Raw genomic sequence first — 14,874 nt, 5'->3', positions numbered from 1 at the left:
CAAAGCTTTTCTTTTTTTCAGATTTATATGTTTTTTGGGGGTAATTTGAATGGGCTTACAGTACTCATTGGCAAATGATAGTGCGCATCTGCAGGTAAAACACAACCTTATCAAGATCAAAGAGTTACGCCAACGTTTTTGAATAGATAATTTTATAGTTAAAAGTATGGCATTTGAGAGTAATTTCAGGTCGACATATATATTTGTTTTATAATTAAACTGATTTAAATATTGCTTGCAGGCTGGTGTTGTGCAATATTTAAATATTTCAACTTGCTGATAAACCCATAGATATAACAGTGAGACTCCGCTCTCTACCCCAGACACATGTTTTGTGCAATGCAATGGTTAAAACCCCTACATTCAACATACTATAACAATATAGTTAGATTTGAAAAAGACAATATTGAGGTAAAATTAATTTTAATATTTATTTTGATCTGATATTGCATTGTTCTGGACCACATTAATATAAACATATTTTACTTTATAAAACACTGTCCTACTTTTTGATAATTTAATACAAATTAGAATACAGAATACCCTGTAAACTATACTGTACCCTAAATCCACCTGTTTTTCTGTCATATGTAGACAACAGCACTCTAAAACACTGTTTTGTTGTGCAGCTGTTAAACAATGTATCTCATTAGCTCTGCCAAAAGATGTCCAGATGTCATGTGATTATGTTTTTGCTGATTTGTCTGACCAACAACAGATGGTATTAGGTTGCATATATATTAAATGTTCTTCCCACATTTAGGCTCTTTAGAAACTAACTGTAATGAGGTGAATTACCCTGTAAAATCACTCTATAGCGCCACCATCAGACAAAGATTAGAATTTGTTTAATTAGTGTTTTGCCCATTAGTATCATTATGCTATCTCAATATACACTTCACTTAATATATTATTGTATATAAAATGGTTATGTAGTCATTTTGCATAGTTAATTGTGATTACATATTTTAACTGGATTCAAGCCTTACCCTTCCAAAAGGTACAATTCTATGTGGGAACTTGTGACCATGAGCTTTAGCACCACCATAGTTACAAAATATAAAATATAACATAAAATGAGACGAGAAAAAAATGGCAACCATTGACCAAGCTACTGTACACCTTTCAGGATGATGATTTCAGACTTTGAAAAGGCCTTCTTCAAGATGACTTGCTGATTTTGTCTAAAAATGAGGTAATGCAATTACCTGAGTTTATATTGGTCTTGTCTGTGTGCGTGTTATAATATGATGGTGGGGGTGGGGTGCCAGAAAAAAAGAGAATGCCCATGTTCTGTTGCAAAACATGCAAATGCCCACTGAAGGTGAAATAATCATGCTTATTAAACAATTAACTGTTTCTAAATGCAATTTCTGAGGAAATATGCTTTTCCTTAGCAGCTAATATAGAAACAAAAGAAAAATGGCTGACACCGACTTTTTTCTTATCCTTGAATTAAGAATGGGAAGGGTGAAGTGGTTCCAAATGCCAATCACAACCCAGACTCAGGCCACATGTCTGTGCTGCTGCCTCCCTGTCTGTGTCTCATTTTGCATCAGGAGATGCCGCGGTAGAAAGCTATAGCCTGCTCATGAGGCTAGGAGGCGGCCGGTTTATGCATTTTAATGAGCACTCCCTGGGAAAGATATGCAAATTCATTTTGTCATCAAGAAGAAAATAGAGGACAGGAAAGTAGCAGATACAGGAGGGGCTTAAGGGAAGAGGGCACATGCAAAAGGGGGGGTTGGGTGCAGTGAGACATGTGTGCACACGTCTGTGAATGTGTACGTTAGAGAGTAGAGGAGCAGGAGGCGGTGTGAGATTTGGGCTGTATTAAAGCACCAGATTGAGGGACATATGTAACCTCCAGCCCCCACTTACCTCTCATATAAATAATAAATTCACCTTTAGACCAAATCAGTTAACTACAGAATGGGTGAAGAAGAAATCAAATAATCAATTTGAAATATCTTTAAAAATAGAATTGACTCAGGGGACTTACTGCTTCAAGTATAGTTGACAAATCAGAAGAGACAATCAGGCGTATATCCGTTTTAATATTGAAAGTCCATCCATCATGTATTACACAATTAATGTAAAAGGATGTTTGTTCTTCTGTTTTATCAGTTTAAAAATATAACCGTTTTGCCACTACTACTCCTACTACTACTACTATTACTACTACTATCAGTTTTAGTGATTGAAAAATAAATTAATAACAATAATAATAATAATAGTAATAATAATTCAATATAAAAATTGCTTGTTAAAAAGTAAGACTTGTTTCTAAGCAGTTTATAGTTTCCCCTCAAAAACATGCCATTCCACATGTGTATATCCCTGTAAAAGAATGACTTGGAAGACAAAAACAATGATAACCAGGGCCTAATACTCATAAGCAAAAAAGAGCATGTTATTAAATAACGTGATTCAATTCCGCGTATATTTTATTACGTGCATGTTCTCGCATGGATTAGTCCCGATTTCATGGGCAGTGTCAACATACAGTACAAACAGGAACAATAACTTGAACAGAGGCTACTGCAGTTCACTTGAACTACCAAGAAGGGGGCCAGCGGAACCTTTGTCTGTAAGAGGGGGAAGACAAAGGCCGCTGCACAACCGCCCAACGAGCGGAATAAGAACGTTTGTAATACGAACTGGCACAAGGGTGCACATGGACTCTTTGTGGATTAATAAATGCGGCTCTGCGTGGATGAATTTCGCCGACCTACATCGTTATATTGGATATAATTTAAATCTTCTGTCGGTACGTATATTTATTCATTCACAAATACTGAAAATGAGACTTTAGTGCCTGAATTAATGCCCGGCTCTTGGCTAATATGTTAGCATGCTAGCAGCAAGGTGCAGAGGCTGATGGTTTGGTAACTGCGTGGATTGTTAACTTTAATGTTAGGATTTTAAATAGAGTTTACACCTTTACAGTAGGTTTGACAGGTTTAAAAATCAAGCCATTTAAGGATTTATCGAATCGCCTAGCTAATTAGAATTGACTGTTTTGCATCTTCCTAATTAGTTTGGCTCCTAAAAGGAGTTAACGTGTTCTCTAAAGGCCGCATTTGCCATGGGAAATGCTCATTTACTCAGTGTGTCAACTTAACAGTTTCCCATGTATATTACAATCTCTTTATATTGTTTTAAAGGTTAACACTCATGTGTTAGGTCATAGTGGACCGCTGGTCCCACGTGTGCCAGCAAACATCTATCTTAGGTTAGTTTTTGTGAAGACAGTCAGTGAAACAGTTTTTTATCCTGTATTATATCCCGTAATGATTGTTGTTGTTAGCAAAAACGACTACACCTAATTCTGGATTATTTAAATGTTGACTGTAGACACGAGAAGTAAGTAATCATTAGTAATAGTAAGTAATATACAAAAGTTCACATTATTATTAATATCATATTAGGAAATCAAGGAATTCTAAATACAGTTACACTCATACAGTAAATTAAATACCTGACAGATCATAAGGCTTTATGACATGGATGCGATCCTGTCAAACCAGTATTGCCACAAAGCTTTTGCTCATTGTTTTGCACCATACAGTCAATATAACTTGAAACATTAAAGTGAATGGTATTGCTGTATTAACAATATACCATTATCTAACACATCTATATAGTCTTATGGTCAATTTTGTTCACACACCTCATGTATTGAGTAACATTGCATTATGTGGTGCTGTATTGTTCTCCCCAGCTCCTCAGGACTGGAACCTGGTTGCAGTGATATGGTGTTATATTTTGAATGGCATCGGACAGCTATGGATCAGAAGAGCAGCAGTGGCTTGCCAATGACTGGTGAAGACACTGGTTTGGGGGCTTTGGCCTTACCACTGGTGGGGTATTTGGGAAAAGTCAGTAGAGCTCTTGTTTTCCTCTAACAGTTGTCACTTGCGCAAAGCTGAATTATATTTGAAAAAAATACTGTGACTTTGCAGTACCAATCCAAAACATAAAAAGGAAATCTTTAGTAAAAGGCGAAAGATTTTTGGGTAGGCTTGAAGCCTATTATTTATGTTTTTATAAGAAACTGTGTACTACATGATTTTGTTAAAATTATCTATTTAGAAAAATAATCTTATCTACAATTGAATCATAGACCTATTTAAATGTAACTTCATGTATACTTCATCCCATTAATAATGAGTGAAAACGTGAAGCCAAAATCTAGAGTGAAAAAAAAAGAAATCACTAAAAACTGAACATTTCTGTCAGCAGTTTTACTCTTGCTTGTATGCGTCACCCCTGCAAGGTAAATCAAATACAAAATTCTAATTTTCTTTTGTTAGTTTAATGCATGTACAGATGTGTATATAAATGTGATTGGACGAATACAATGAAAGCTGCTAACAGTGGTGGAGAAAGATGCTGAAATATGACAGTGAAGTGGGTAGGTAGAAATCCATTCATCTGATACACATGTATAAAGTTTTAAAAACATTTTTGCATTTTTACAAAAAAATAGATGTAAGTTTTAAACAGCTTTGCATGTTCTTTAAAACTGTTTGATAACTTGTGTTTTAATATGCTACAGTGAAACAATCATCCTTTTTTGTGGCATATCGTATTAATGCCATGTTTCTGTGATCTTAATGATCTTTTTGAAGGTTCAGGAAAGAGCTGCTTCACATAAGTTTTGTCCATGGTGTACCTCGAAGGGCTCGACCTATGCTCTGCGCTCATATCGCATCAACCTCCAGGAGTCCATCACACTCTGCACAAACCCACAGGTAAGTCTTAGTTCATCACAAACATCCAGCTGAACATCCATGTTTTAGGCTTTTCTTTCAAGCAGCCATGTTAAAATCTTTCTGTTTTCGTTTCTTCATAGTGCCTTTTCCCCCTGGTCAGCCGCTCCTTGGAGGATGTTTTGGCCAGCTTGGTTCCTGTGGAGCCCTCAGTTGGGAACAAGAGAAAAAAAGAAGAAGAAGAAGAAGGAGAGTTGATTGGTCCAGTACACAAACGCCTGCGACTGAATGAATCCGACAGTCTTGGACCACAAAGCATTACGGACGACCTCATGAAAGAAGCCGAGCAAAGTGCTTTAAACTTTGTCATTAATGGCCAACATGCAGCACCAAAGGCAGGCGATGAAAGAGTTAATGGATATAAGGATTCTCCAGTTGTAGAGACACCGCTACAGGAGTCATTACAATATGAAGATGATATTTTGGACCAGGAACCAGAGAATGCCACTTGTACGGATGTTTTTGCTTCTGCTACATGTTTGACTCCAGCTGGACTCCTGCAGTGCCCATCAGTAGCCGCGTTGACCTCTGATGCGACTGAGGTTGCACTTTCTCATCATCGTGTTTCTCCTGATGTGTCAGAGGATGACTTCTGTCAGGAGAACAGTCCTCCTGAGGCGCTGAACAGACGCTGCAGTCTGGACTCCGATCAGTCCTCTTTTGCAATTGATTCAAATGGAATCAATACTCCATCACCTCCGCACAATGAACAGACAGCCAGGACTGCAAAGAAACCATTGACCGCAGACAGCATCACATGTAAGGACTTAGACAGCATTAAGTCCAAAACGGAGTGTTTGTCCCCTACCAGGATAACCACGCAGTCAAACGAGCTTGTATCTGCTCCGAATCATCTTTTCTGGAATAACTGTGACAACCTGTGTTGGCTGGACTCAATGCTTATTGCTTTGGTGAGCTGTAAGAGCTTGAGAAGGAATAAACCCAAAGATGAGCCTCAGCAGTCTTCTGTCTGGCAGCTGATGAGAGGATATGAAGACGTTTGTGCTGCCACCCAACTCCATCAACAGACTGACAGAGGTAGGTTGAGCACATCCCTGATCTCTATTGTATCTTCTGCTACTGCAATACAAAATAGCTGCTTGTTCTAAAACAGCACATTCAATATTACATCACATGCCTTTAGGGTTTTTTCTAGGAGAAGTTAGAAGCCAAAAATGGCGCATTAAGGTGTTTTATTTGTTTATATTAATAATTTAATTGTAGATTTGTTTTAATGGAGTACATACATATAAGTGTGTTACTCCTAAGAGACAATAAACTGTATTTCAGAGATGGTTGATTAAGGAAATACCAATACAGAAGAGGAAAGTCCTTAATTGTTTCTTGTGTGAATCTCTGAGAAGCAAATCAAACTTCTTGAATGTGCAATGTCAAGCCAGGTGTACATGTACAGAAATCTCTCCAAATGTACACTAAATGTTTTCAATTTGATAGGTTTTTTACTTGGGTGTAAAGCAGCGCTGCCATCAATGAAAAATGGCAAATTCTTTCAACTAGAAAGTCAATTGAGTTAAATTACATGTGATACTTTTTATTTTTACATATAGATATAATGGAGTGCATTACTCAGAATACCTTTTTTATTCATCCCACAGAGGGGACATTTGCATTTTCTACAGCAAGAAAGAGCCAAAGACAGCTTAATATTAACTAAGGAGCATGCATAAAAAAAAATATATATATTAAAGATTACAAAAATTTCACAATTTACCAAATACACATCTGTAAACGTTTTGAAGATATAATATATAATGTGTGTTATCTATCTAGATGGTGACGTGCGGGTGCCATATCATGTGCTGCAAAAGGCCAATGCAGAACTACACACTCTCAGGATGTCCATCTTCAAACTGCTGCAGCCCAAGCTGCACTGCAAGCTGGGTAAGCTCAGTCACTGAAGACAAACCAGTGCTGAAAGGAATTGAACATTGTTGATGAAGTAATGTTTTTGGACATTCTTGGCTAATGTCTTTCTTTCGATCCACATTGGTGCAGATTCAGGCAATGGCAGCCAAAAAACCGGGTGTGTCGATATGAGGAGATATTAGCTCTCAGGATTATATTTAGAAATACATTCTGAATGGATGTGTCATTCCCGAGGTTTATTTGCACAGTGCACAAGTCCTGGTTAGCATACCTTTTTAGTATGTGATGGAAAAGGCAACAATTGTTGTGCACTACTTCATCATAGTCATCATTCATACTTTTCTAGCTTAATTTTCTCTCAACTTGGTTTGAAGACTGTGCAATGTAGCAAAGATACAATTTCACACTGGCTACTTCACTGCACATACATTGGTTGACAATACAAAGGTTAACAATACAATTAGACGATGTTAGGCCAAGGCTACGTTTTGGATACAAGAAGTGTATGAAAATAAAGTAGTCAAATATGTATTGGTTTGGGCCGGTGTTTCTGGTGCTGCCAGACATGATGGGAAATCTTTCTCAGTTCAGAAACAATATGCAAATAGTGCAAAGCTACTGTGAGCATGGGGGAGATGTCTGAGCAAATGTTTTTCAAACTCGACAACACTGGGCTCCCAGGGCCCCTCAAGCCGTCTGTTCATGAATATTAGATTTCATACTGCCCTTTTTTTTGCCAACCAGATCACACAAAACTGTGTCTCAGGTCTTCTTAACATTTAACAAACTATGAACCTTGGTTGCTGATTGGCTAATGGTTACACAACCCAACAAATCGTTATGACATCATAAAGTGGCCAAAATCTGATCAGCTCATTTTCAGACAGGTTTTTATAAATGGATCAGGACAAAAAGTGAGCGAATATTTTTTCCCGGAAACTTTCAGAATCTTTTTACACAGAGGGGACACATGTTGATGTAGAAAAGACATGACAAAGTGGATTTTGCATAATAGGTTCCCTTTTTAAGAAAGCCTTTTTGGTGTGACCTGTCATCACCATTAATATCTGACCAATATGTTTATTATTCAACTGTTAACAAGAGCAGGTTCTTCATAGGTCCCACCCCTTAATGCTGCTCTTAAGTACACCAGATTGAGGCATTCAACTTTAAACGGTAAAATGTGTGATGTTTTCAATGCAATGATTGTTTTAAGAACTTGTCGTGTCATATTGACCCAAAAATAATGGGGATAATGATTTTTGCCCGAGAGTATAACCACAGCTTCCGTCAGCACCCCCCCCTGTGATGATGCTCTAACGGCTGCATGTTTGTGCCTGCAGGTCAGGAGGAGACTCCGGTGTTCGCCCTGCCGCTGCTCCTGAAGACGGACTGTTGGGCGGAGCCTCTCTTCCAGTCCACCTTTCACTGGGAGTTCAAGTGCAGCGAATGCAAAACTGCCACAAAAGAAAGGTAGATGATTATCAGATACTACATGATTTACTTGATAGTGATGTTTTTATGTCCGTAGAGATGTGTGTGTGTAGTTTGTGAAGTTTAAGCTATTTATTTTTTGCTAATGCGTTGACAAAATCCTTCAATTATGACATTTTGGACCAAAATAGATGCAAATTGACAAACAGAGGAGGCATACTGCAAGGTGGTTATCCTGTTAATAGTCACATACTTAATGCATTTTTAATAATTAATTAGTTAATTTATTTAGTCCATATTATATCTGAAAACATTGCAAAAGGCCTATCCGTTTACCAGAGCCCAAAAGGAGATTGCTTGTTATATTTGACTAGAGGTAGTAAGGTGTTAAATAAGTATGAAAGAAATAAAAAAATGGTTAAGCCAATCACCAAATTATAAATATGAAACAAGTGAACGTTACCTATTTGTCAACATCACATTGTCAGAAATGTATAATTATTCTCTAATGCAAGCAAACTGAACACATTTTAAATCGCTTTCTTTTTGTGTTTCTCAGGGTTATAAAAACTCTTCCCACCTTCACAAAGGTTTTGCCTGATTGGCGCCCTCTTGATGCAGTCCACTTGGCCCCGTGCAATGTGTGCTGCCAGAAGAACCAGAGAAGGACTTTGATACTGGAGAGGTAATAATGATGTCAGAAATCAGACAACCACTTGCAAAGTAATTACATCTACTGTTCAAACCTTATTATTCTGTAGCACAGGGGTGTATTGTTTACCATGTCAATAAAGAATGCCTTTTCTAACTCCCATGATTATAAGGCAAGGCAAGTTTATTTATATAGCCCCTTTCAACACAAGGCAATTCAAAATGCTTTACAAAAATGAAAGACATTAACCTATTAAGCCCCATGCCCCCGCACCCCGAAACAATATTCACGAAACTGTCTCTCAGGTCTTCTTAACATTTAACAACTTATTAATGTGTCATACCCACTTAACGAGAAGAAACTCAGTTAACTGACGATATGAACCATTTTTACCGAAACAAAACACAACTCTAATGAATCTGAATTAGCACTAAGCGAAAGAGTGCTAACGCACTTAGCACATAACTCACGGTAGAAATATTTTTATCGGATCAGCACAAACAAGACATCATGAAACCTGAGATTCCACAGAATGGTATAAGTAACATCACTGTGCGACCAAAACTCGCGGAAAACAAAACCAGACAAAACACAACTTCACTTTACAGAGCTAAAACAGCAAATACGTCTTACCTTTGCTGTTTTGTGATCAAAAGTTGTGTTCAATGGCATTGAAACGCATAAAAACGCTGCTGAAGGTTAATCCAATGTCTCTGTGTCACTTTGAAATGATTACTGATAATCCATCATAACATGTCAAACTGAGTATTCATATAGAGTATGAGAGTTGTAACCCAGCTTCCGTTTTTGGGCATGTTGGCTGCGCATCACTCTCATTCACCAATGGTAATGTTTAGATGGATTGTTAGGAACTTCCCCTCGGTTCTATTGGCTCTAACGGTTCAAAATAGGTGTCAATCACCAAAATCAATCGATGGGTTCCAGAGATATGGCAAATCCACCCAAATGACCCCAGAAGTGGGTTTCTTTTTCTAAACCTCTCTAAAAAGGTAAAATGTCTTGTTTTACATCAATCTTGATACAGGGTACTTATGTTATAGTTTGGATTCCTAAAGCTTTTAGTCCCCGATCCCATCATTCAAGGGCAGTGTCGGGCAAGTTACTTTTAAAAAGTAACTACACTGAACAAAAATATAAATGGAACACTTTTGTTTTTGCTCCCATTTTTCATGAGATGAACTCAAAGATCTAAAACATTTTCTATATACACAAAATAACCATTTCTCTCAAATATTGTTCACAAATCTGAAAAAATCTGTGATAGTGAGCACTTCTCCTTTGCTGAGATAATCCATCCCACCTCACAGGTGTGGCATATCAAGATGCTGATTAGACAGCATGATTATTGCACAGGTGTGCCTTAGGCTGGCCACAATAAAAGGCCACTCTGAAACGTGCAGTTTTGCTTTATTGGGGGGGTCTGGGGGGGTCCGAAAACCCTAGGGTTAAACCCTAACCCTAACATGTCACCCATTGAGCATGTTTGGGATGCTCTGGTTCGGCGTATACGACAGCGTGTTCCAGTTCCTGCCAATATCCAGCAACTTTGCACAGCCTCAGGGTCTGGGGGGGTCCGAAAACCAGTCAGTATCTGGTGTGACCACCATTTGCCTCACGCAGTGCAACACTTCTCCCTCGCATAGAGCTGATCAGGTTGTTGATTGTGGCCTGTGGAATGTTGGTCCACTCCTCTTCAATGGCTGTGCCAAGTTGCTGGATATTGGCAGGAACTGGAACACGCGGTCGTATACGCCTACTATGTTCAATCTGAATTTACTTTAAAATAAAAACATCTATATTGATTCTGACTTTTCTACATCCAGCTCACAGGTTTATCATTGCTTTGAGAAAAAAGAATTATTAATTTACCCCTTTTTTAGAAGTATAGTTATAGTAATCTGTCCTGGGAATGTCATTTTGGAGCCTGAAACCTGAAAAACAGGCGTGGGATTTAACAGGTTAAGAGCATTAAGAAACGTATTATAAAATGGCATTTAAAAACACTCATTTAAAAGCAAAGATAACAAAGGCACATGAATAAAAGTTATAGGGGCAAAGCAGCTTTTCTCTAGTCTCCAGTGTTTCCAACAAATTCAGTTTTGTTATTAGAAAATTACAATTGTTTTTTCTACGTCCAGCAGAGACATGCATGTTATCAGGATAACAAATAATTTATTTCTACGAGATGTGCTTCCACATCTACACAAAAAATGTATTGATGAACGTTCATTGAAGGCCTACTTCTGTGTTAAAGTGGCAGTAATGACTCCCACGGGGATTGAAATTACCAATTAATTATTGCTAACACTTGAAATTGTGAGAAATTAAAGGATACCAGTCGGTAGCCTATATGGCCGATTGCTCTGCCTCTGGTATTGCTGCATTCACTTTTTTTGATTTCGAGAACATCTAAAAACAGACATGCATACATGAAGACTTCATTCATTTTAGTAGGAAATCTGTTCACAATGAAGCGCAACCATCTCATTATAGTACATGCAGTCTAATAATTACAGGAGTGAGACCATATTATTCACTGTGCTCTTCACTTTTCTATCCGTTTAACCAGATTTTTGCTTTGTGTTTTGTTAAGTGTGGCGCCGGTGTTTGGGCTGCACTTTGTAGAGGGACTTCCTGACAACGATGTCAGTATCTACACCTTCTCCTTCAAGGGGAAACGCTACTCCATCACCACCGTCATACAGTACAACCACCAACTGAAGCACTTTGTCACCTGGATTTGTGATTCTGACGGTAGGTTTCCATTTTTTTATAGTTGTATTGTTGAAATGTAAGTCGATAAAAAACATCCCTTGTGATTAAGGCATCAATATATATATATATATAGTCAATTAATACATCATTAATTGTATTTTAGTACAATTTTAAGCTGTTAGATGCTGTTATCCTTTGCAATATTTTTAAATGTAACATGTATAGTGACTGAGAACTCTATTTATCTGTAATCTACTTTGTGCTTGTTTAAGTGTTGGTGGTAGATTGCCAACAGCACATTCTGCTGGACAATTCATGCAATGTTAACTGAGGAAGACTTGTTTCATTGCCATTTTATAGAGAAGTTATTCTGCGGCTTGAGAGATGACAATTCCACATTTTACCTATTCTATTATTAGTCTGTTTATGTTTTTGATTTTTTTTAACATTCTTTTACATATGCTGCTGTCCTGGCTCCTCCATTATGAATATGAGAGGCACTTTTATGCCGTTTATAGTTCTAATTGTGCATTGTCTTACAGGATCCTGGTTAGAATATGACGACTTGAAACATCCCGATTGTAAGACTCACCAAAAGCTCCCGGTCCCGGCTCAGGAGATGCACGTCGTCTTCTGGGAGGCGGATAAAGAGTCTCGTGCCTGTTCTCCATCGAGCACATTTTCTGAATGTCCCCCATCTGAGAATGAGAAGAACCCCTGTCTAAGTGAAAATGGCTTTACAGCGGACAATGTGTTGAACTCCTCCACCGATCAGTCTCTTCTTATGTCTCACAACGACACTGACATAGTCTGTGCACTCTCAGCATCTGAGGACGGGAGCAACATCATTGACACGACGATCACGGCAGGAGGTGACACGTCTATCGGTTCCACAACGCTGCTGGGCGCCTTCGAGGGACTTTCCCATGATGACATCATTACCCTCACCCTGGTGGAATTAACGGATCATTCAGAAATGCCTCCTTTGAACGAGAACGAACAAACCGAGGATTCGAGCGCTCCCAGCAGGGATAAAACACTTGACTCTATACCCGATAGCTCTTCTGCTGTAATACATAGTGAAGCGTCTCCCAGCCCTGATTTTGAGCTACCCTCCATCTCATCGGATTCTGCGGACGGCTCGTCGTGTGATCCTACATTTGTGCCTTGTGGAAAGAGAGGACGGGGCAGAGGCAGGGCAGCTGGCAGAGGCAGAAAGGTTGGCCGAAAAACTGTTACAAAGGTAGCGGAGCCGAAAGCAGCTCCGCAAACTTCACCAACTACATCCTCTGAGCCCTCAAAGGAAGTCATTAGCAAACCTGAGAGAGACGCTGCCTCTCAAAACACACCGCCTGTTGAAACTACTCAACGAGCAGCCCCCATGTCTGCAACTGATGCGCCACAGAAAAATCCCAATGCCATCAACCCTCACTGGTCCTACATGCTCAGCCAACACCCAGTCAACCAATTTCAAAAGTCAATTGCTAAAGTTACCCCCTCCAAAACACCCATCTCTGTCCCTCTAAGAAAGCCCACTCCTCCCATCCACTCAACACTCAACCCTGTGAGGAAACGGCAGCTTCCTTCTCCTTTCTTCCCAAAACCTCAGCTCAGGACAGAGGACAGCGATGGTCTCCCGCTAAAAGCCGCAGAAATGTACGGTGGATTTGGTGCGAAGAGCTCCCCAAGTCCGCTCCCATCTTATGCGCTTCTCAAAGGAAAATCAAAGCTGAGTCCACCTGTTACACCCAGCAACCAGAAATCCCTATTGAACACACCGCTGTGTATGCCTGGAGCAACTCGGCTACCGGAAATTTCCTCAAAGAAGTCCTCGAAGCTTCCTCCAGGCCTCAGCGAGACAGAAGCCCTCAGGTACAAGCTGATAAAGAAGCTAAATGCAAAGAAGAAGAAGCTCGCTAAGCTGAATGAGATGTTGGGGCATCAAGGCGGGGCCAGCCTCCGACCGGACAGCACCATCCTGGGCTCCCCAAACACCGTCACCTCCAGCACGTACGACAGCTCCATCTGCGACGACTTCCTCTCGGACCTGCTCTCGCCGGCAACGACCGCCAGCAACCTCTCCCCGGACAGCACGGGCTTCCTGGAGCTGCTCGCCAGTGGCCAGGAGGGGCAGGTGGAGCAGATACACTGTGGGGTCAACGCTGCTGGAGCGCTGCCTCAGATGAACAACACAGACAACTTCCTGGAGGAGTTTCTCTCGCAGGCCGTGACTCAATTGCCGAGTGAGATGGAGACGGACGCCCTCAGTGACCTGTTCATTTGACTTCTATGAAGTTTATATGCTTGTACATGTATATGTTGTACACCTTAAAATACTGTCTGCAAGTTTGGCACTTTGTAGTGTAAATATTGTATAGAAATGAGTTGTATGAAGTTGTTATGTTTACAGCAGAGCTTGTTTGAGTTTTCTGTTTTGTTAATTAGAAAATTACTTAAAGTCTTGTGGTGATTTTTTTTTAAAATGTCATTTAATAAATACTTTAATGACTTTACTGTGTTGTACAAAATGTGTTGTGTGGTTTCAGCTTCGTCTTAGAATAAAAATATTTATAGTTTAGGTTTGTTAAGTCAATGTAAACACTGACTTGCTAGTTAAATACTGACTTGCCTTTGACATGAGACTATAACTGAGGGCAAAACAGTTAGTTTATTGTAACTGAAAGATTAACAGTTCCTTTAAGAACACATATTTACAAAATAAAACCCTGTGCCTTCAGTCAGACATCAACATTGCTTTGATTATTAAGATTACAAATGGTTTACACCTCTGAAAGAAAAGAAAAGAAAATGTTGTGATAATGCAGCAAGGTAACACGACCGATTCATCTTTTTCATTGTTTGCAGGAAAATATGTCTGTAATTTACAGCACATCAATAACTATCTTTAGAATGTATCATTTGAAAATGGCAATGTTCAGTTGAATCTGTAAAGTTTAGGTGTAATTTTCAGCTGCTTGGTTCAACGTAATTCAATATGAACTTTAATTATATTATGTGCATTTAGTCCAAAGGGTTAGGGTTCGTCTTTCAACAAATAGGAACATAGTCACATACTGTATCACTACCAGGTAATGTGAAACAATCAGAATACCTTTGTTAGCCCCACAGAGGGGAAATGTACGTTGTTACAGAAGAAAAAGAGCTAAAGACAGCTTAATGTTACGTAGAAGCATGCATGAAAAAAGTAATATGATTTGTTTTACCAAAGCAATGCTAAACAGTAATCTTCCCTCCTTCGTATATCAATGAGTCTCTTAGCAGACCTTGTGGGAAAATTGCGAACGATAAAATATGTAAATCGTTAAGCAGTCTCTAGGTAGGATCATTAGTGTCTAGTCGGATTTCAACCTAGAACTCAAAAGAGTCGTT

General features: G+C 39.1%; 1 protein-coding gene across 2 annotated transcripts; it reads left to right on the top strand.

Moving 5' to 3' along the window:
• The first annotated feature begins 2,611 nt into the window (after positions 1-2,611).
• Positions 2,612-13,997, top strand: uspl1 (ubiquitin specific peptidase like 1). Of its 2 annotated transcripts, XM_079648747.1 has the most exons (9): positions 2,612-2,770; positions 3,725-3,881; positions 4,635-4,757; positions 4,859-5,813; positions 6,567-6,677; positions 8,006-8,135; positions 8,656-8,781; positions 11,363-11,523; positions 12,027-13,997. In XM_079648747.1, the coding sequence occupies exons 2-9, from the start codon at positions 3,756-3,758 to the stop codon at positions 13,766-13,768; spliced, it is 3,474 nt and encodes a 1,157-aa protein (XP_079504873.1). In that variant the 5' UTR covers positions 2,612-2,770; positions 3,725-3,755; the 3' UTR covers positions 13,769-13,997. The 2 variants fall into 2 exon arrangements, with proteins under 2 accessions (XP_079504873.1, XP_079504874.1); XM_079648748.1 differs by lacking the exon at positions 2,612-2,770 and having other exon boundaries at positions 3,739-4,417.
• The last annotated feature ends 877 nt before the right edge of the window (positions 13,998-14,874 follow it).

This window comes from Notothenia rossii (assembly GCF_949606895.1).
Source record: "Notothenia rossii genome assembly, chromosome: 9".
In the NCBI taxonomy this organism is placed as follows: Eukaryota; Metazoa; Chordata; class Actinopteri; order Perciformes; family Nototheniidae; genus Notothenia; species Notothenia rossii.
The sequence above is the reverse complement of the archived record's forward strand: the minus strand, read 5'-3'. Positions and strand labels throughout refer to the sequence as shown.